This window comes from Ranitomeya variabilis, chromosome 3 (assembly GCF_051348905.1).
Source record: "Ranitomeya variabilis isolate aRanVar5 chromosome 3, aRanVar5.hap1, whole genome shotgun sequence".
In the NCBI taxonomy this organism is placed as follows: Eukaryota; Metazoa; Chordata; class Amphibia; order Anura; family Dendrobatidae; genus Ranitomeya; species Ranitomeya variabilis.
Window position 1 is genome coordinate 96215867 of NC_135234.1, and position 23636 is coordinate 96239502.

General features: G+C 44.6%; 1 protein-coding gene across 4 annotated transcripts in view; it reads right to left on the reverse strand.

Annotated features, from left to right (window-relative positions):
• The window catches only part of RAP1GAP2 (RAP1 GTPase activating protein 2), a 1028482-nt gene that overhangs the window by 159166 nt on the left and 845680 nt on the right, over positions 1-23636 (reverse strand). For all 4 annotated transcript variants that reach the window (XM_077294402.1, XM_077294401.1, XM_077294400.1 and 1 more), the window contains one exon: positions 2917-2961. In XM_077294402.1, coding sequence (XP_077150517.1) covers positions 2917-2961 — 45 coding nt within the window. The remainder of the gene's footprint in view (positions 1-2916; positions 2962-23636) is intronic.

A 23636-nucleotide genomic window follows, 5' to 3' on the forward strand; every position in this document is an offset into this window, starting at 1 on the left:
AGCCATGCATGCCCAAGCCATCACACTGCCTCCGCCGTGTTTTACAGATGATGTGGTATGCTTTGGATCATGAGCTGTACCACTCCTTCGCCATACATTTCTCTTTCCATCATTCTGGTAGAGGTTGATCATGGTTTCATCTGTCCAAAGAATGTTCTTCCAGAACTGTGCTGGCTTTTTTAGATGTTTTTTTAGCAAAGTCCAGTCTAGCCTTTTTATTCTTGATGCTTATTAGTGGCTTGCACCGTGCAGTGAACCCTCTGTATTTACTTTCATGCAGTCTTCTCTTTATGGTAGATTTGGATATTGATACGCCGACCTCCTGGAGAGTGTTGGTCACTTGGTTGGCTGTTGTGAATGGATTTCTCCTCACCATGGAGATTATTCTGCGATCATCCACCACTAGTGTTGAGCATTCCGATACCGCAAGTATCGGGTATCGGCCGATACTTGCGGGTATCGGAATTCCGATACCGAGATCCGATACTTTTGTGGAATCGGGTATCGGTATCGAAACAACATTAATGTAATAATGTGTAAAAGAGAGAATTAAAATAAAAAATATTGCTATACTCACCTCTCCGACGCAGCCTGGACCTCACCGAGGGAAGCGGCAGCATTGTTTGCTTAAAATTCGCGCGTTTACTTCCTTACGTGAAGTCCCGGCTTGTGATTGGTCGCGTGCCGCCCATGTGGCCGCGACGCGACCAATCACAGCAAGCCGTGACGTAATTTCAGGTCCTTCAGGATTTTAAAATTACGTTCTGGCTTGTGATTGGTCGCGTCGCGGTCACAAGGGCGACGCGACCAATCACAAGCCGTGACGTCACGGGAGGCTGGACACGCGCGGTTCCCTCGGTGAGGTGAGTATAGCAATATTTTTTATTTTAATTCTTTCTTTTACACATTAATATGGATCCCAGGGCCTGAAGGAGAGTTTCCTCTCCTTCAGACCCTGGGAACCATCAGGGATACCGTCCGATACTTGAGTCCCATTGACTTGTATTGGTATCGGGTATCGGTATCGGATTGGATCCGATACTTTGCCGGTATCGGCCGATACTTTCCGATACCGATACTTTCAAGTATCGGACGGTATCGCTCAACACTATCCACCACTGTTGTCTTCCGTGGACGCCCAGGTCTTTTTGCATTGATGAGTTCACCAGTGCTTTCTTTCTTTCTCAGGATGTACCAAACTGTACATTTTGCCACTCCTAATATTGTAGCAATTTTTCGGCTTGTTTTTTTCTGTTTTCGCAGCTTAAGGATGGCTTGTTTCACTTGCATGGAGAGCTCCTTTGACCGCATGTTTACTTCACAGCAAAACCTTCCAAATGCAAGCACCACATCTCAAATCAACTCCAGGCCTTTTATCTGCTTAATTGAGAATGACATAACGAAGGGATTGCCCACACCTGTTCATGAAATAGCCTTGGAGTCAATTGTCCAATTACTTTTGGTCCCTTTAAAAACAGGGTCGCACATGTTAAGGAGCTGAAACTCCTAAACCCTTCATCCAATTTTATTGTGGATACCCTCAAATGAAAGCTGAAAGTCTGAACTTCAACTGCATCTGAATTGTTTTGTTTAAAATTCATTGTGGTAATGTCTATAACCAAAATTAGAAAAATGTTGTCTCTGTCCAAATATATATGGACCTAACTGTAATGGTTCGGCCATGTTCTTAGGATGGATAAAGGATCTCTCTAGTTATTTGAACTTCCCAAAGTCATCCAGGCTATTAATGCTGGCAAAAAGGACAAGTCCAGCTGACCTCCAATATTATATCAGGACAAACATTTCAAATTCTAGAAGAAGAATGAGCTCCAAAAGAGAAAAAAGGGCCTAAAGACTGTGTGTGTAGAACTAAACTTTAGAGGGGGTGTCCAAAATTTGGACAATCCCTTCTTAAATGCATCTTGTAAAATAAAAACACTTTTCGAACCAGCGTCTTCCCAGTAATGTCAGTGCTGTGTCTTCTGGTGCACTATTATGTCACATGAATGCTGCAGCCAATCAGTGGCCAATGATGGACTGCAGCAGTCACAAGGTATAACAAACCCTTTAAAGGATTGTCCCAACTATAAACTTTGCAAAGGGTAAAATTGGTGGTAAAATAAGCAGCAAAAAATGAAATGCCACAGATTTAAAATCTGTCCACTGTGGACTTTCTCTGCAGGATGTAGATGAAATATAGAAGTATCTTCCGCAATGCGGCTACTGCAGATAATTTGCCGGATATTAGGGGTCATGGATTGCAGGGAATCCTCCTTCTCTACACATTACACTAAGCACAAAGGGGATGCAAAGAGATATGACCACGCTTTTGAATGGGTGCCATGTATTGCCCCATATGTCTTACAGCAGATGACTACTTTTTACAGCAGACTGGACAACCCGTTTAAAGTTCTGTTCACACTGGGCAGATTGATTTTATTTTTGATGCATTTTTTATCCGACAAAAAAAAATTATAGAACTATTCTATTTGATATTTTCTTCAGTTTTACATCCATTCTGTCTAAAAAAATAAATTCACTAAAAAAGCCTTTGACTGGTTGCACAAAAGCACAATGAATCCCTCTGATACTGTTATTTCAGGAGATTGGATGGTTGGACGGGGATTTGTGGTGACCTATAACAATGCACAAACCTGTCCAATTGTATCAGAGTATGAATTCATCTTATTGTATAAAAGTGCTACTTTTATGTAAATTTGCTGTATCCTAAATGATTAGACCCAGCATACAATGCTGGCATCAGGAAAAAAAGCAAGCAAAGAGGGCAAGTGAGGTCCTAGCAGACGGGAACATTAACAATTATATTTTCTGTTTCACATGAATATAGTCACATTCGGATGAGTAGATGGATACCAGTAAAAAGCCGTGTTACATCTTTGCTCATTATCCACCTACCTTATTTTTCTGGCTGCTACTTTTGTGCTCCTCCAGTTTTGGGGCCTAAAATCCAGTAACAAGAGAAAGAAAAATATATTGTTTAAGTGGGAAAACATAGAATATTCAAGAATGATTATTAATACTTTCATTTTTTTAAAAGTATACAGCAGAAGCATGACAATGAAGATGCAGGTTATATAAATGACATATGGTAGGTCGGTGCACAGGAGTTTCGATACTTGTAAACTGTATGAACATTTTGATTGGTCCACAGTCCTCAGTGGGAAAATATTTTTATAATATAATATTTTAAAAAATTCCTGAAGAAGGAATTAATTTGCGAAACGCGCGTCGGAGTGTGTGCATCATCTAGGACCTGGCGAATCTTAACGGTATGTTGCCGTATTTTATCCCTTGCATTGGAACTTTTTGCACCTTAAGAATTTGAATGCTCTATTTGGTTTTCTTGTTGCTTTTGACACTGCTGCACTTTAATTGTCACTACAGGGGAGTGATCTCTCCTCACATGGTTTTGTAATTAATCATATTTTTTGCCTGTTTTTTTCCATTACCTTAGACATATAAATGTATAATTATTGCTGTTGATGTGGTTCACTCGAGGTTGCTTTATATATTTATTATATACTTTTTTTATGCATTTTTGTATCTACTCCCTCTTTTTGGGGTCTTTTTCATGTGATCACTATTTTTTAATATTTTTTATTTTTACAATTCTATTTATATGATCAATAATTTTCTACTTTTTGGTTTGCCACTTATTACAATAAAATGTATGCATATGGTTATGTATCTATTTTCTTATATGCTATTTTATGTACAGTCCTGATATGTGCACATGTTTTCTATACAGTGCTACTGTTTGACACTTTTTGCTCAATAAAGGCAATTTTAAGCCTGCTCATTAACTTCACTATAAAAATTGTGCATCAGAAGCTGCATGTCATGGGTTTCCATGACTGATTATCTGCACGCAAGCCTTGCACGACCAAGCACAATGCCAAGTGTTGGATGGAGTGATGTACAGCATGTCGCCACTGGAGCAGTAACAAATCTCACAAATCACATTTCTCTATCTCGTAGTCTGCATTTGTCAAATTAATTCAGGCCCAGTTGGTCTGATTGTGTGCATGTAGTTTGAGAGATCTTGACTTGCTCGTACAGAGCCCCGAGAGCAACCACATTGCCCACCCTTAGCATGAACAGTAATGGAGATTATGAGCCAGGCCCTCTCGTCCTACAGAAATGCTCTTCTAGATGAATGGGAAAAATTTCCTCACAAATACCTGCAAAATCTTGTCGAAAAAAAGTGGAATCTGTTATAGTAGCAAGGAAGAGGGCAGCTCCGTATTAATGGCTATGTATAAAAGCTCCTGTAGGTGTAATGTGCAGTTGTCCTAAAATTTTTGCCCATGTAGTGTACAGTATATTAAAAGAAAATATCCATGAATGTGTATTACATTTCTATAATGAGCATTGACTCCAGTAGTAAAGCTCCTATGCTGAAAAATATCCCCTAAAGAACAGTATTACACAATCAGTGATACTCTTCAGGTCAGATAAATATGGTAATTAATCCATACTTTTGAACTCGATACAAGCAGATAAATCCACTTTTGATGCTTTTGAACTAGGTGCATGTGGAGACATACACTTAGCTTTGAACAGGATTCCATTCAAATCACCATCTTGAAAGTATACTTCAAACGTGCCTCAAGAATGCTTAAGAAGCCTATGCTCCTGATCCAAGATGCATAGCGGCACATAAAAAAGCAGTAATGTACTGTATTTATACCATTGCATCCTGACCTGTGTCTACATAAACGTCTGCAGTTCATACACGAATATTTACAGGACACATAACAGTTATAAATCTAAAAGCATCTTTATATCATCAGTAACCATAGAAACCAAGTAGAAACTGGTTTTATTTTGTATTTCAGGTAGCGCATGACCACTTATTATAAAATGACAAGTTTCATTAGCAAAACTTAATGTTCTTTCAGACATTTAATTGCTATATTAAAAGGGGTTGTCCACTACTAGGACAACGTCTTCTTCATCTAAATGTTTAGCCCCAATAAAATAAAAAAAGCCTATACTCACCTCCCGTGCTGGCGCCGTTCCAGCAGTATCAGCACTCGCGTTCCTGGGCAGGGCCGGCATCACCAGCCGGGGCCCTGAGCAGGTGGGGGGGCCCACTCACCATTAAGGACACTTGCACATTATGGGGGCCCGATGCCTGTGCCATTGCCGACGCTCGCGACTGGGCCTTCCCCCGCTTGCTCAGGGCCCCGGTACTTCCAATACTTTTCTGTCCCTGTTCCACCACTGCGCCATCTTCCGCATCTTCTGACTGACGTTTCAGGTCAGTGGGCACATTGACGTGACTAGTGTGCTCCCTCTGCCTGAACAGTCACAGTGCAGAGAGCCGGAAGACATCACTCCACCGAAGTCTGGAGCAGAGCAGCAGCCAATGAGGAGAGGTGTTTCATATTTTTCTTTTTTTAATGTTTGGAGCATTACATGAGGCCCATCATATACTGGAGCATCATATGAGACCCATGATACATGGAGCATTATAATAATAATAATCTTTATTTATATAGAGCCAACATATTCGGCAGCGCTTTACAATTCAACAATTCATATACAAGTCATAAGTAACTACATTAAAGATAATACAATAATTTGAGCAAAATAATGAAGACCCTGCTCATAAGAGCTTACAATCTACCATGAGGTGGGGGAGACACAAAGTACAGGTGCGTATTTACAATGATGGTCCTGCCATTTTGAAGGAATGGGGGATAGATAAAGGCTGCGGTAGTCACCAGTCAGTATTTGAGGTGCATTTGAGTGCAGTGGAGTTTGATGGAGAGTTATTCTCAGATAACTAATGAATGACCCAAACACACGTTAACACACACACACACACCGATTAGGGAACGTGAATGGCCGCTCTAAACAGAAGTGTTTTGAGGGAGTGTCTAAAACTGTATAAGTTGTGGTTAGTCCTAATTTCTTGAGGTAGAGCATTCCAGAGTATTGGCGCAACTCGGGAGAAGTCTTGGAGCCGGGAGTGGGAGGTACGGATTAATGCAGAGGCTAGTCAAAAGTCGCTTGCGGAGCGTAATGAGCGGGTAAGCTAAGAAACAGAAATGAGGGAGTAGATGTAGTTTGGTGCCTCACAGTGGAGAGCTTTGTGAGTTTGAACAAGCAGTTTAAATTGGATCCTATAATGAATGGGCAGCCAGTGCAATGACAGGCAAAGAGCGGACTTGTACAAGTACAGATTAGCCAGATAGATGAGCCTGGCTACTGCATTAAGGATGGACTGGAGAGGGCAAAGTTGAGTGAGGTGGGGACCAACTAATAGAGCATTACAATAGTCCAGGCGGGAGTGGATCAGGGCAACAGTAAGGGTTTTCGCTGTTTCCATGATGAGAAAGGGATTCTAGAGGTTTCCTTGAGGTGCAAGTGACAAGAGTGGACAAGAGATTGTATATGGGAGGTAAAGGAGAGATCGGAGTCAAACACAACACCCAGACAGCATGCCTGCTGCCTAGGCATTATTGTAGTGCCACCCATGGAGAGGGAGATGTCAGATTTAGTGAGGTCAGTAGACAGCAGGAGTAGATGAAGTTCAGTTTTGGAAAGGTTGAATTTGAGATATAGTGTGAACATACTGTTGGAAAATGTGGACAGACAGTCACTGGTGTTCTGTAGTACAGGTCAGGGTGAGGTCAGGGAATGATGTATACAGTTGTGTGTCATCAGCATAAAGATGGTACTGAAAGCCAAATCTGCTAATGGTCTGTCCAATTGGGGCCTTGTAGAGATAGAAGAGAAGAGGGCCAAGGACTGAGCCCTGAGGGACCCCAACAGTGAGAGGAAGAGGAGAAGTAGAGCCAGCGTATGGAGCAATATATATATATTGTATGGAGCATTATAAGGGGCTTATTATATATGGAGCAATATATGGGGCCCATCATATAGTGGAGAATTATATGGAGCCCATCATATACTGTATGGAGCGTTATATGGGGCTCATTCTGTATGGAGCATTATATGGGGCCCATTATGTATGGAGCAATATATGGGGCTCATTATACTGTTTGGAGCATTATATGGGGCTCATTATACTGTACGGATAAATATATGGGGCTCATTATTCTTTATAAAGCATTATATGGGGCCCATTATACTGTGTGATGCATTATATGGGGTCCATTATACTGTATGGAGCATTATATGGGTCCATTATTCTGTATGGAGCAATATATGGGGCTCATTATTCTGTATTGAGCAATATATGGGTGTCATTTTTCTGTATGGAGCAATATATGGGGCTCGTTATTCTGTAAGGAGCACTATGTGGTGCCCATAATACTGTATGGAATATTGTACTGTCCGGTTTCTGAGCTATTGTAGAATTTGTAGAGATATCACTCATGTAATGTAAGAAGTGAAATCTTTGACATTGTACTATACTTATATTTCTCTGCCATATCTGTGCATCATGAACTGTGGTATGTGTTAAAGGGGCCCACTGAGACTCTTTTCGCCCAGAGCCCATGAAATCCTGGAGCCGGTCTTGGTCCTGGGTCTCTCATGCAGTTGTTGTGACACTTAACCCCGGCACCCAGTCAATGCTGGCTTCACTGTCCCCACCTTTGTATGAATTGAACATTAAAAGAAAGTCCAAGCTGCAGCTGATCTCTGACTTCCTCTTCATATTCAATTCATATGAAGGTGGGGACAGTGACACCGGTGCTGATTGGGCGGCAGGCTCACGTGTCACAACAACCACACCGGCGCCTCGGAAGAGCAAGTGCAGACACCTCTGAAATGGCGCGGTCACAGGAGATGAGTATAGGCTTTTTTATTTTATCGTGGCCATGCATGGGTTATGAGAAGGAGATGTCCAAGTAGTGGACAATTTCATTAAGGGCTCACCTTGATAAGCCGCATGCTGTTTAGACAGGTTGACCAGAATTTTATACTCAGACAACAATCGTTAATATGGATTTTAGGTTCTGGGAATGCAAGCTATTGAAAATTGTCTAAGGGTTTATTTATGCTGAGAAGTGAGAGAAATAAAGTTCCAGAATCTATAGTGCTGGCAAAATGCAAATGAAGAGAGGCCACCCACATCCTGTTGCTGAATATATTAGACTGCTAAATGCATCAAAAGCAATTTTAACTTGAGTGGGATGAAGGCAGCTAGACCATGCTTTAAAAGATTTTGTGAGAAAGGACAACTAGGCTATAACCCTTACATGAACCTTGAGGTAACTATATATCACAGTCAGGGTGTGCATTTATGGAGCGAGCTGAAGAGCGGAGTCAATTCCATACCAAGCAGGTGCCAGCAGTGTTGTACAGCCGACATCTGCTTCTAAATGCAGCAACAGGATCTAGCTCCGATTATCGGGTTTAGCCATATAGATTCTGCTTTCAATCACTGACAGCTGCATTTATATAGACTGGTTGCTGGTGTATGAATTTATCAATGCCCACTGACCTCCCTGCAACGAAAACACAGCATGCCGATGGGTTGCCATAGCAGCTGGGGGCCTACTGAAGACCCCTGTCACTGCCATCTTGACCCTCAGGCCACAGGTTGGGCTTTGTAGGAAAATATTAATTTCAACATGTGCTGCTATGCTGTAGTATTGCAGTATATAGAATAAGCAATCAAACAGATTAGAGATTTCATTCCCATAAGAAAACAAAAAAATGAGGTAAGATTAAAAAAAGATGTATTAAAAAAAAAAAACATAAGGCGCCGTGTTATATTAGAATATCAAACACAATATAACTTACATTTTACTGCACTGAGACCAAAATGTCAAAATTTAATTAAGATTTCTAATTTCTCAGCAAGAACCACAATAAACACAATGCTGTACCCTGCGGCACCTTTTGGCAAAGCACGCATGGATTACAATTACAAATGAAAGATCATCCGGATAAGTGACAAAAGCTGAGAATATTAATGGGGATATCCATAACGAACATTACAGCTCATTAAACCTTTTTATAGTCTTAATACTTTTCTTGACTGCACAGTGACGAAATGCAATATTACTAACAACGACTGGGCTTAGAAAATTTATTAAATTTTAGAAAGCAAAATAGTTGAAATCAGGCGCCGACTGTCCCACTGGAGAACAGGTGAATCCCCCGGTAGGCCCCTAGGCAGGAGTTAACCCCCGTGCCATTAGATGAGCAGTAGCTGATACAACACATTTGATTCACTATCTACACCATGTGATCATTCTGTTACCAAACTATCCACTTTATTACTACAAAGAAGCAGAGGTAAATTTATGAATGAGGGTAATGGAATATTTGCATGTAGCTGAATAGTAGGCCCCAGAGTCAATGTTACTGGTGGATCCATGCACCTCAGTGCAACACTGGTTGAAATATATAAGATTTTTGGGATATGTTATTTTACTCTGTTTTTTCCCTGTACCCATGACTCTGCTCAAGGCTCCCCCAAATCTGGTGCACCAGTGTTACCACCGATGCAGCTCTACATCAACTTTCATATTTGAAAGCAAATCCTGACCACAAAAGGTTGGGAACTTGTTTTATGCATTAATTCAAATGTTTTTAAAGCAATACAGTGTCAAAGTTATTACATATTAAATAAAATGGAGTCCCTGATATAATTCAAACTGAAGCCCATTCTAGTCACGTGTCAGTATGGGTTGCAGACTGAAGACATACAGTTCCTGAGACCTGTGTCTCAACCGACAAGAGCTGTTTCACACATATCCCATCGGCGGCCGGGAACACGGCTGCGATATGTGACAAAATAGGTTTTAACCCATCAACGCTTGCAAGTGAATAGAAGAAAGGCGGGCACTCACCATCCAAATAAAATTCCAAACTCTTTGGTAAAGACCCGTGGAAGCGCAACAGCGCGAAACGGCCGTTGTCTTTGGAAGCCCATTTTTCCCTGCCTGTCCTGTTTCAGACATGTTGTCAGAATAAAGTTTGGAATTTTATTTGGATGGTGAGTGCCCGCCTTTCTTCTATTCACTTGCAAGCGTTGATCTGGACTGTTTTATGCGTGAGCACCCGATATCCAATTTTGCTTCATGATATCAGAGCCACATTCAGCCTTATTGGGTGATAGAACCAGCTAGTTGTGCGGTCCTTCTCTTTTCCTTTTTCTTTTTTCATTTAGGTTTTAACCCATGTTGTGCTCGGTAAGATCCAGGGCCGGCCCGAACGTATAGGCGAACTAGGCGGCCGCCTAAGGCGCTGACCCTAAGGGGGCGCCAGAGAAAAAATAGAAAAAATTATAAAAAATCTTTTCAAAAGGCAAAAGGTGTATGGAGTGGAGCTGAATGTGTATGAGGTGTATGGAGCGGAGCCATGTGTGTATGAGGTGTACAGAGTGGAGCCGTGTGTATGAGGTGTGTTATGCTCTGGTGACCTTGGAGCCGCATGAAAACTTTCTCTGGAGTCGGTGGAACCTGTACTGACCGCAAATCCTGAACTAACACCGCAACTAGAAGTAGCCGTGGGGTGTGCCTAACAAACCCTAGACACCTCGACACAGCCGGAGGACTAAATACCCCTATAGATGGAAATAGGAATGCTATCTTGCCTCAGAGCAGACCCCCAAAGGATAGGCAGCCCCCCACGAATAATGACTGTGAGTAGGAGAAGAATAGACACACGCAGGTAGAAAACAGGATTTAGCAAAAGAGACCACTCTAGCTAAATAGGAAAGGGTAGGACAGATTACTAGGCGGTCAGTATTAAAACCCTTCCAAAAATATCCACAACAGATAATACAAAAAGTTCCACAATCTAACTAAAGACATGGAATGTATATCTGCCACTCCAGAGAATCCAACAAGACTGAGAAAATACTGACACAATCTAAGGCCTCTTTCACACGTCCTGATATTTCCGGTACCAGAAAAACCGGTACCGGAGATATCTGTGTCCGTATGTCCGTGTGCTCAAGTGGCACATCAGTGTGGCACACGTGCGGCATCCGTGTGCCGCCCTTGTGCCGCCTGAGGACCACACGGACCGTGCAGGAGAGACAGCGCTACACTAAGCGCTGTCCCCCGCGCTGTGGTGCTGAAGGCAGAATTCATCTCTTCTCCCCCGCCGGAGAGAAGAGATGAAAGATCAATTTATTTTTTTTGGGGTGAAAAAAAAATTTTGCATGTGCCCCCCGCCTCCCCCCTCAGTGCGCCGCCTGGCCCCTTGCCGCAGAAATACTCACCTAGCTCCCGCGATGTCTCCTCTGTCCTCTCCGCGCTGGCAGCTTCTCCTGTGTGAGCGGTCACGTGGGACCGCTCATTACAGTCAGTGAATATTCCCTGAATGTAATGAGCGGTACCACGTGACCGCTCACACAGGAGAAGCTGCCAGCGCGGAGAGGACAGAGGAGACATCGCGGGAGCTAGGTGAGTATTTCTGCGGCAAGGGGCCAGGCGGCGCACTGAGGGGGGAGGCGGGGGGCACATGCAAAATTTATTTTTCACAAAAAAAAAAAACTTGATCTTTCATCTCTTTTCTCCGGCGGGGGAGAAGAGATGAATTCCGCCTTCAGCACCACAGCGGGGGGGGGGACAGCGCTTAGTGTAGCGCTGTCTCTCCTGCGGGCGGTACGTGCACACGGAGGAGAGTGCACACTGTTCTCCGTGTGCACGTGTGCTGTCCGTATTGTGGTCCGTGCTGCCGGTCAAAGACGGACATGTCTGCGTGTTTTCAGCACGGACATACGGTCCGTGTGAAAACACGCACATGTGCATAGACCCATTCATTTAAATGGGTCTACGTGTGTCAGTGTCTCCGGTACGTGAGAAAACTGTCACTACACGTACCGGAGACACTGACGTGTGAAAGAGTCCTTAGCTGGACAAGAAAACACAAGGAATAGCACTGAATTGTGAAGCACACAGCATGTGTGCCACAGGAAAAAAAAAACAGACACTTATCTTTGCTGATTTGGTAGAAAGGCAGGAGGAACCAGGCAGAGGTCCTACACCTCACAACAACTGACAACTGGCAAGGACTAATGAATCCTGCACACCTAAATACCCCAGTCAGAACTGCAATCAGCAGACACACCTGACCAGGACTGCAACCAAGGGACAACTGCATTACCACCTACTACCACCGGAGGGAACCCAAAAGCAGAATTCACAACAGTACCCTCCCCTTGAGGAGGGGTCACCGAACCCTCACCAGCGCCCTCAGGCCGATCAGGACGAGCCAGATGAAAGGCATGGACCAGATCAGCAGCATGGACATCAGAAGCAAAAACCCAAGAATTATCCTCCTGGCCATAACCCTTCCATTTGACAAGGTACTGAAGCCTCCACCTCGAAAAACGAGAATCCAAAATCTTCTCAACCACATACTCCAACTCCCCATCAACCAAAACAGGGGCCGGAGGATCAACAGAGGGAACAACGGGCACCACATATTTCCGCAATAAAGATCTATGGAAGACATTATGGATAGCAAAAGAGGCCGGAAGCGCCAATCGAAAAGACACCGGATTAATAATCTCAGAAATCCTATAAGGACCAATAAACCGAGGCTTAAACTTAGGGGAAGAGACCTTCATAGGAACATGACGGGAAGACAACCAAACCAAATCCCCAACCCGAAGCCGGGAACCGACACACCGACGACGGTTAGCAAAACGTTGAGCCTCCTCCTGAGACACCAAATTGTCCACCACATGAGCCCAAATCTGCTGCAACCTGTCAACCACAGAATCCACACCAGGACAGTCAGAAGGCTCAACCTGCCCAGAAGAAAAACGAGGATGAAAACCAAAATTACAAAAAAAAGGCGAAACTAAAGTAGCCGAACTAGCCCGATTATTAAGGGCAAACTCAGCCAAAGGCAAAAAGGCCACCCAATCATCCTGATCAGCAGACACAAAGCATCTCAAATAAGTCTCCAAAGTCTGATTAGTTCGCTTGGTCTGGCCATTTGTCTGAGGATGAAATGCAGAAGAAAAAGACAAATCAATGCCCAGCCTAGCACAAAAGGCCCGCCAAAACCTAGAAACAAACTGGGAACCTTTGTGGGACACAATATTCTCCGGAATACCATGCAAACGAACCACATGCTGAAAAAACAACGGAACCAACTCTGAAGAGGAAGGCAATTTAGGCAAAGGCACCAAATGAACCATCTTAGAAAACCGGTCACAAACAACCCAGATAACCGACATCCTCTGGGAAACCGGAAGATTAGAAATAAAATCCATAGAAATATGCGTCCAGGGCCTCTCAGGGACCGGCAATGGCAAAAGTAACCCACTAGCACAGGAACAACAAGGCTTGGCCCGCGCACAAGTCCCACAGGACTGCACAAAAGAACGCACATCACGTGATAATGAAGGCCACCAAAAGGACCTACCAACCAAACCTCTGGTACCAAAAATACCAGGATGACCAGCCAACACAGAACAGTGAACCTCAGAAATCACTCTACTAGTCCATCTGTCAGGAACAAACAATTTCCCCACAGGACAGCAATCAGGTCTATCAGCCTGAAATTCCTGAAGAACCCGCCGTAAATCAGGGGAAATGGCAGAAAGGACCACCCCTTCTTTCAGAATGCCGACCGGTTCAAGGACCTCAGGAGAATCAGGCAAAAAACTCCTAGAAAGGGCATCAGCCTTAATATTCTTAGAACCCGGAAGATACGAAGCCACGAAATCAAAACGGGAAAAAAACAAGGACCATCGAGCCTGTCTAGGACTCAGCCGTTTGGCAGACTCGAGGTAAATCAAATTCTTATGATCGGTCAGGACCACAATACGGTGTTTAGCTCCCTCAAGCCAATGTCGCCACTCCTCAAACGCCCACTTCATAGCTAACAACTCCCGATTGCCGACATCATAATTGCGTTCAGCAGGCGAAAACTTGCGGGAGAAGAAGGCACACGGTTTCATCAAAGAACCAACAGAATCCCTCTGAGACAAAACGGCCCCTGCCCCAATCTCAGAAGCATCAATCTCAACCTGAAACGGAAGAGAAACATCTGGTTGGCGCAACACCGGAGCAGAAGTAAATCGGTGTTTAAGCTCCTGAAAGGCAGAGACAGCCGCAGAGGACCAATTCGCCACATCAGCGCCTTTTTTTGTCAAATCAGTCAAGGGTTTAACCACGCTGGAGAAGTTAGCAATGAACCGGCGATAAAAATTTGCAAAACCCAAAAATTTCTGAAGGCTCTTCACGGATGTGGGTTGAATCCAATCATGAATGGCCTGAACCTTAACTGGATCCATCTCCATAGATGAGGGAGAAAAAATAAAGCCCAAAAAAGAAATCGTCTGCACCCCAAAGAGACACTTAGACCCCTTCACAAACAAAGCATTGTCACGAAGGATCTGAAATACCATCCTGACCTGTTCCACATGAGACTTCCAATCATCGGAAAAAATCAAAATATCGTCCAAATATACAATCAAAAATTTATCAATATAAGTCCGGAAGATATCATGCATGAAGGATTGAAAAACAGATGGTGCGTTAGTGAGCCCGAATGGCATCACAAGGTATTCAAAATGGCCTTCGGGCGTATTAAACGCAGTTTTCCATTCATCACCCTTCTTAATACGAACAAGATTATATGCCCCCCGAAGGTCAATCTTCGTAAACCAACTAGCCCCCTTAATCCTAGCAAACAAATCGGAAAGCAAAGGTAAAGGGTATTGAAACTTGACCGTGATCTTATTCAAGAGGTGATAATCAATACAAGGTCTCAAGGAGCCATCTGTTATGATCCTTAGTGGTTGAGGATCACAAATAACTCCAGCTAAGTAACAAACGTAGGACAAGCTCTAGGGAGGTGGCAAACTGGACTGACCGCAAATCTGAACCTATCCAAACACACTAGAAGTAGCCGGTGAACGTGCCTAAAAATCCTAGACGTCTCAAGCCAGCCTGAGGACCTAACTACCCCTAGAGAGAAAGAAAAGACCTCTCTTGCCTCCAGAGAAATAAACCCCAAAGATATAGAAGCCCCCAACAGATAATAACGGTGAGGTAAGAGGAAGGCACATACACAGGGGTGAAAGCAGATTCAGCAAATGAGGCCCACTAATACTAGATAGCAGAAAATAGAAAAGGGAATCTATGCGGTCAGTAAAAAACCCTTACAAAATATCCACTCTGAGATTTCAAGAACCCCCACACCAACTAACGGTGTGGGGGGAGAACCTCAGTCCCCTAGAGCAACCAGCAAGCGAGGAAATCACATTTTAGCGAGCTGGACAAAAAACATAATGAACACTGATAATCAAAAAATGATTGAAATGAAACAAAAACTTAGCTTGTCTTGGAGAGACTGGGAGCAAGGTAGACACAAGGAATCTGAAGAGCACTAAATACATTGATAGCAGGCAAGGAACTGAGTATCCAGGAGAGCTAAATAGGAAACCACCCAAGGATAACGAACCAGCTGATACTGAAACCTGCAGAAAAACAACACTACACAGTACCGCTTGTGACCACTAGAGGGAGCCCAAAAATAGAGTACACAACAGTACCCCCCCTTGAGGAGGGGTCACCAAACCCTCATCAAGACCCCCAGGGCGATCAGGATTAGCCGCATGGAAGGCACGAACCAAATCGGCCGCATGAACATCAGAGGCGACAACCCAGGAATTATCCTCCTGACCATAGCCCTTCCACTTAACCAAATACTGAAGCCTCCGTCTAGAGATACGAGAATCCAAAATCTTCTCCACCACGTACTCCAATTCGCCCTCGACCAGCACCGGAGCAGGAGGCTCAACAGAAGGAACCACAGGTACCACATACCTCCGCAACAAAGACCTATGGAACACATTATGAATGGCAAACGATGCTGAGAGATCCAAACGAAAAGACACCGGGTTAGGGATTTCCAAGATCTTATAAGGACCGATGAAGCGAGGCTTGAATTTAGGAGAGGAGACCTTTATAGGAACATACCGAGAAGACAGCCACACCAAATCCCCAACACGAAGTCGGGGACCCACACCGCGGCGGCGGTTGGCAAAGTGCTGAGCCTTCTCCTGTGACAACCTCAAATTGTCCACCACATGGTTCCAAATCTGCTGCAACCTATCCACCACAGAATCCACCCCAGGACAGTCAGAAGACTCAACCTGACCCGAGGAAAAACGAGGATGGAAACCAGAATTGCAGAAAAAAGGTGAAACCAAAGTAGCAGAACTAGCCCGATTATTAAGGGCAAACTCGGCCAAAGGCAAAAAAGTCACCAAATCATCCTGATCAGCAGAAACAAAACATCTCAAATAAGTTTCCAACGTCTGATTAGTTAGCTCGGTTTGGCCATTAGTCTGAGGATGGAAGGCCGACGAAAAAGACAAATCAATGCCCATCTTGGCACAAAAAGTCCGCCAAAACCTGGACACAAACTGGGATCCTCTATCAGACAAAATATTTTCAGGAATGCCGTGCAAGCGAACCACATTCTGAAAAAATAGAGGAGCCAAATCGGAGGAAGAAGGCAACTTAGGCAAGGGCACCAAATGGACCATCTTGGAAAAACGATCACACACCACCCAGATGACAGACATTTTCTGAGATACTGGAAGATCCGAAATAAAATCCATGGAAATGTGCGTCCAAGGCCCTTTTCGGAACAGGCAAAGGCAAAAGCAAACCGCTGGCACGAGAACAGCAAGGCTTAGCCCGAGCACAAATCCCACAAAGGAACACACATCCCGCGACAAGGAAGGCCACCAGAAGGACCTAGCCACCAAATCTCTGGTACCAAAAATCCCAGGATGACCCGCCAACACCGAAGAATGAACCTCGGAAATAACTCTGCTGGTCCATCTATCCGGGACAAACAGTCTCTCTGGTGGACAACGGTCAGGTCTATCCGCCTGAAACTTCTGCAGCACTCGTCGCAAATCTGGGGAAATGGCAGACAAAATCACTCCCTCTCTGAGAATACCAGCCGGCTCAGAAACTCCCGGAGAGTCAGGCACAAAACTCCTAGAAAGTGCATCAGCTTTCACGTTCTTCGAACCAGGCAGGTATGAGACCACGAAGTTGAAACGGGAGAAAAACAACGACCAACGAGCCTGTCTAGGATTCAGGCGCTTGGCAGATTCAAGGTAAATCAGATTTTTGTGATCAGTCAAGACCACCACACGATGTTTAGCTCCTTCGAGCCAATGTCGCCACTCCTCAAATGCCCACTTCATAGCCAACAACTCCCGATTACCAACATCATAATTCCGCTCGGCAGGCGAAAACTTTCTTGAAAAGAAAGCACATGGCTTCATCACAGAGCCATCAGAGCTTCTCTGCGACAAGACAGCCCCTGCTCCAATCTCAGAAGCATCAACCTCGACCTGGAAGGGAAGAGAGACATCTGGCTGACATAAGACTGGAGCTGAAGAAAACCGGTGCTTCAGCTCCCGAAAGGCCTCCACGACCGCAGGAGACCAATTAGTCACATCAGAACCCTTCTTGGTCAAATCCGTCAAAGGTTTAACCACAATAGAAAAATTAGCGATGAAACGACGGTAAAAATTAGCAAAACCCAAGAACTTCTGAAGACTCTTAACAGACGTGGGCTGAGTCCAGTCATGAATAGCCTGGACCTTGACTGGGTCCATCTCCACAGTAGAAGGAGAAAAAATAAAACCCAAAAAGGAGACCTTCTGTACTCCGAAGAGGCATTTTGAGCCCTTCACAAATAAAGCATTAGCACGCAGGACCTGAAACACCATCCTGACCTGCCTCACATGGGACTCCCAATCATCAGAAAAGACCAAAATGTCATCCAAATAAACAATCATAAATTTATCCAGATATTCTCGGAAGATGTCATGCATGAAGGACTGAAACACAGAAGGAGCATTAGAGAGTCCAAAAGGCATCACTAAGTACTCAAAATGGCCTTCGGGCGTATTAAATGCTGTTTTCCATTCATCTCCCTACCTAATGCGCATAAGGTTATACGCACCACGGAGATCTATCTTGGTGAACCAACTGCCACCCTTAATCCGAGCAAACAAATCAGACAATAGTGGCAAAGGATACTGAAATCTGACTGTAATTTTATTCAGAAGACGATAATCTATACAAGGTCTCAAAGAACCGTCCTTCTTGGCCACAAAAAAAAATCCTGCACCAAGAGGGGAAGAAGATGGGCGAATATGTCCCTTCTCCAAAGACTCCTTTATATAACTCTGCATCGCGGCATGCTCTGGTATAGACAAATTAAAAAGTCGTCCCTTAGGGAATTTACTACCAGGAATTAAATTTATAGCACAGTCACAATCCCTATGAGGGGGCAGGTGTCATGATCTCAATGGCAAGAGAACATAGCATAAGCATATATAGGAACTAGCTCTTGGAAGATGGGAACTGAGCTGACCATGAACTAAACCTAACGCACAACTAGCAGTGGCCGGGTAGCATGCCTACGTTGATTCTAGATGCCCAGCACCAGCCGGAGGACTAAATAAAACTAGCAGAGGAAAATATTAGTCCTAGCTCACCTCTAGAGAAATACCCCGAAAGGAGACAGAGGCCCCCCACATGTATTGGCGGTGAGTTGAGATGAAATAACAAACGTAGTATGAAAATAGGTTTAGCAAATTTGAGGTCCACTTACTACATAGCAGAAGACAGAAAGGACACTTTCATGGTCAGCTGAAAAGCCTATCAAAAACACCATCCAGAAATTACTTTAAAACTCTGGCATTAACTCATAACACCAGAGTGGCAATTCCTGTTCACAAGAGCTTTCCAGACACAGTAACGAAACTTCAGCTGTGAACTGGAACAAAAATGCAAAAACAAACATGGACAAGAGTCCAACTTATCTAGTAGTTGTCTAGGAGCAGGAACAAGCACAGAGAGGCTTCTGATAACATTGTTGACCGGCAAGCAACTAACAGAGCAGCAAGGTTATATAGCGACTCCCACATCTTGATGGGAACAGGTGAACAGAGAAGATGAAGACACCAGTTCAATTCCACCAGTAGCCACCGGGGGAGCCCAGAATCCAAATTCACAACAGTACCCCCCCCTCAAGGAGGGGGCACCGAACCCTCACCAGAACCACCAGGGCGATCAGGATGGGCCCTATGAAAGGCACGAACCAGATCGGAGGCATGAACATCAGATGCATTCACCCAAGAATTATCCTCCTGGCCGTATCCCTTCCACTTGACCAGATACTGGAGTCTCCGTCTGGAAACACGAGAGTCCAAGACCTTCTCCACAACGTACTCCAACTCACCCTCAACCAACACCGGAGCAGGAGGCTCAACGGAAGGCACAACCGGTACCTCATACCTGCGCAATAATGACCGATGAAAAACGTTATGAATAGAAAAGGATGCAGGGAGGTCCAAACGGAAGGAAACAGGGTTAAGAATCTCCAATATCTTATACGGGCCGATAAACCGAGGCTTAAACTTAGGAGAAGAGACCCTCATAGGGACAAAACGAGAAGACAACCACACCAAATCCCCAACAGAAAGCCGAGGACCAACACGACGGTGGCGGTTGGCAAAAAGCTGAGTCCTCTCCTGGGACAACCTCAAATTGTCCACCACCTGCCCCCAGATCCGATGCAATCTCTCCACCACAGCATCCACTCCAGGACAATCCGAAGATTCCACCTGACCAGAGGAAAATCGAGGATGAAACCCCGAATTACAGAAAAACGGGGACACCAAAGTGGCAGAGCTGGCCCGATTATTGAGAGCGAACTCCGCCAATGGCAAAAAAGCAACCCAATCATCCTGGTCAGCAGACACAAAACACCTCAGATATGTCTCCAGGGTCTGATTAATCCGCTCGGTCTGGCCATTCATCTGAGGATGGAAAGCGGACGAAAAAGATAAATCTATGCCCATCCTAGCACAGAATGCCCGCCAAAATCTAGACACGAATTGGGTCCCTCTGTCAGAAACGATATTCTCAGGAATACCATGCAAACGAACAACATTTTGAAAAAACAGAGGAACCAACTCGGAAGAAGAAGGTAACTTGGGCAGAGGAACCAAATGGACCATCTTAGAAAAACGGTCACACACCACCCAGACGACAGACATCTTCTGAGAAACAGGCAGATCTGAAATAAAATCCATCGAGATGTGCGTCCAAGGCCTCTTAGGAATAGGCAAGGGCAACAATAATCCACTAGCCCGAGAACAACAAGGCTTGGCCCGAGCACAAACGTCACAAGACTGCACAAAGCCTCGCACATCTCGTGACAGGGAAGGCCACCAGAAGGACCTTGCCACCAAATCCCTGGTACCAAAAATGCCAGGATGACCTGCCAACGCAGAAGAATGAACCTCAGAGATGACTCTACTGGTCCAATCATCAGGAACAAACAGTTTATCAGGTGGGCAACGATCAGGTCTATCCGCCTGAAACTCCTGCAAGGCCCGCCGCAGGTCTGGAGAAACGGCTGACAATACCACTCCATCCCTAAGGATACCTGTGGGCTCAGAGTTACCAGGCGAGTCAGGCTCAAAACTCCTAGAAAGGGCATCCGCCTTAACATTCTTAGAACCCGGTAGGTACGACACCACAAAATCAAACCGAGAGAAAAATAATGACCAGCGCGCCTGTCTAGGATTCAGGCGCCTGGCGGTCTCAAGATAAATCAAATTTTTGTGGTCAGTCAATACCACCACCTGATGTCTGGCCCCCTCAAGCCAATGGCGCCACTCCTCAAAAGCCCACTTCATGGCCAAAAGCTCCCGATTCCCAACATCATAATTCCGCTCAGCGGGCGAAAATTTACGGGAAAAGAAGGCACAAGGCCTCATCACGGAGCAGTCAGAACTTTTCTGCGACAACACTGCCCCAGCTCCGATCTCAGAAGCGTCGACCTCAACCTGAAAAGGTAGAGCAACATCAGGCTGACGCAACACAGGGGCAGAGGAAAAACGGCGCTTAAGCTCCCGAAAGGCCTCCACAGCATCAGGGGACCAATCAGCAACATCAGCACCCTTCTTAGTCAAATCGGTCAATGGTTTAGCAATATCCGAAAAACCAGCAATAAATCGACGATAAAAGTTAGCAAAGCCCAAAAATTTCTGAAGACTCTTAAGAGAAGAGGGCTGCGTCCAATCACAAATAGCTTGAACCTTGACAGGATCCATTTCAATGGAAGAGGGGGAAAAAATATATCCCAAAAAGGAAATCCTCTGTACCCCAAAAACACACTTAGAACCCTTCACACACAAAGAATTAGACCGCAAAACCTGAAAAACCCTCCTGACTTGCTGGACATGAGAGTCCCAGTCATCCGAAAAAATCAGAATATCATCCAGATACACAATCATAAATTTATCCAAATAATCGCGAAAAATATCATGCATAAAGGACTGGAAAACTGACGGAGCATTAGAAAGACCAAAAGGCATCACTAAATACTCAAAGTGGCCCTCGGGCGTATTAAATGCGGTTTTCCACTCATCCCCCTGCCTGATTCGCACCAAATTATACGCCCCACGAAGGTCAATCTTAGAGAACCACTTGGCCCCCTTTATGCGAGCAAACAAATCAGTCAGCAACGGCAATGGGTATTGATATTTAACAGTGATTTTATTCAAAAGCCGATAATCAATACATGGTCTCAAAGAGCCGTCTTTTTTTGACACAAAGAAAAAACCGGCTCCTAAGGGAGATGACGATGGACGAATATGTCCCTTTTCCAAGGACTCCTTTATATATTCTCGCATAGCAGCATGTTCAGGCACAGACAGATTAAATAAACGACCCTTTGGGTATTTACTACCCGGGATTAAATCTATGGCACAATCGCACTCTCGGTGCGGAGGTAACGAACCAAGCTTGGATTCTTCAAAGACGTCACGATAGTCAGACAGGAACTCAGGAATTTCAGAGGGAATGGATGATGAAATGGAAACCACAGGTACATCCCCATGAGCCCCCTTACATCCCCAGCTCAACACAGACATAGCTCTCCAGTCGAGGACTGGGTTGTGAGATTGCAGCCAAGGCAATCCTAGTACCAAATCATCATGTAGATTATACAGCACCAGAAAGCGAATAATCTCCTGGTGATCCGGATTAATACGCATAGTTACTTGTGTCCAGTATTGTGGTTTATTATTAGCCAATGGGGTGGAGTCAATCCCCTTCAGAGGAATAGGAGTCTCCAAAGGCTCTAAATCATACCCACAGCGTTTGGCAAAGGACCAATCCATAAAACTCAAAGCGGCGCCAGAGTCGACATAGGCGTCCGTGGTAATAGATGACAAAGAGCAAATCAGGGTCACAGATAGAATAAATTTAGACGGTAAGGTGCAAATGGAAACAGATTTACCAAGCTTTTTAGTGCGCTTAGAGCATGCTGATATAACATGAGTAGAATCACCACAATAGAAACACAACCCATTTTTCCGTCTAAAATTCTGCCGCTCGCTTCGGGACAGAATTCTATCACACTGCATACTCTCTGGCGACTTCTCAGTGGACACCGCCAGATGGTGCACTGGTTTGCGCTCCCGCAAACGCCTATCGATCTGAATAGCCATTGTCATGGACTCATTCAGACCCGCAGGCACAGGGAACCCCACCATAACATCCTTAATGGCATCAGAGAGACCCTCTCTGAAAGTCGCCGCCAGGGCGCACTCATTCCACTGAGTAAGCACAGACCATTTACGGAATCTTTGGCAGTAAATTTCCGCTTCATCTTGCCCCTGAGATAGGGACATCAAAGTTTTTTCTGCCTGAAGCTCCAAATGAGGTTCGTCATAAAGCAACCCCAAGGCCAGAAAAAACGCATCCACATTGAGCAACGCAGGATCCCCTGGTGTCAATGAAAAAGCCCAGTCTTGAGGGTCGCCCCGGAGCAAGGAAATCACAATCCTGACCTGCTGTGCAGGGTCTCCGGCAGAGCGAGATTTCAGGGACAAAAATAATTTGCAATTATTTCGAAAATTCTGAAACCCGGATCTATTCCCCGAGAAAAATTCCGGCAAAGGAATTCTCGGCTCAGATACAGGTGCATGACAAACAAAATCTTGCAAATTTTGTACCTTCGTGGCGAGATTATTCAAACCTGCAGTTACACTCTGAAGATCCATTACAAACAGGTGGACACAGAGCCATTCAAGGGTTAAGAGGAGGTAAGAAGCAGCTAGACAGCAATTAAGGGCTAGGCAGCAAAACTCTGAGGGGGAAAAAAAAAAAAAAAAAATTTCCCTTCAACACTTCTTTTTCTCCTGCTTCAGCCCAAACAATTAACACTTTGAAGGCCGGTCAAACTGTCATGATCTCAATGGCAAGAGAACATAGCATAAGCATATATAGGAACTAGCTCTTGGAAGATGGGAACTGAGCTGACCATGAACTAAACCTAACGCACAACTAGCAGTGGCCGGGTAGCATGCCTACGTTGATTCTAGATGCCCAGCACCAGCCGGAGGACTAAATAAAACTAGCAGAGGAAAATATTAGTCCTAGCTCACCTCTAGAGAAATACCCCGAAAGGAGACAGAGGCCCCCCACATGTATTGGCGGTGAGTTGAGATGAAATAACAAACGTAGTATGAAAATAGGTTTAGCAAATTTGAGGTCCACTTACTACATAGCAGAAGACAGAAAGGACACTTTCATGGTCAGCTGAAAAGCCTATCAAAAACACCATCCAGAAATTACTTTAAAACTCTGGCATTAACTCAT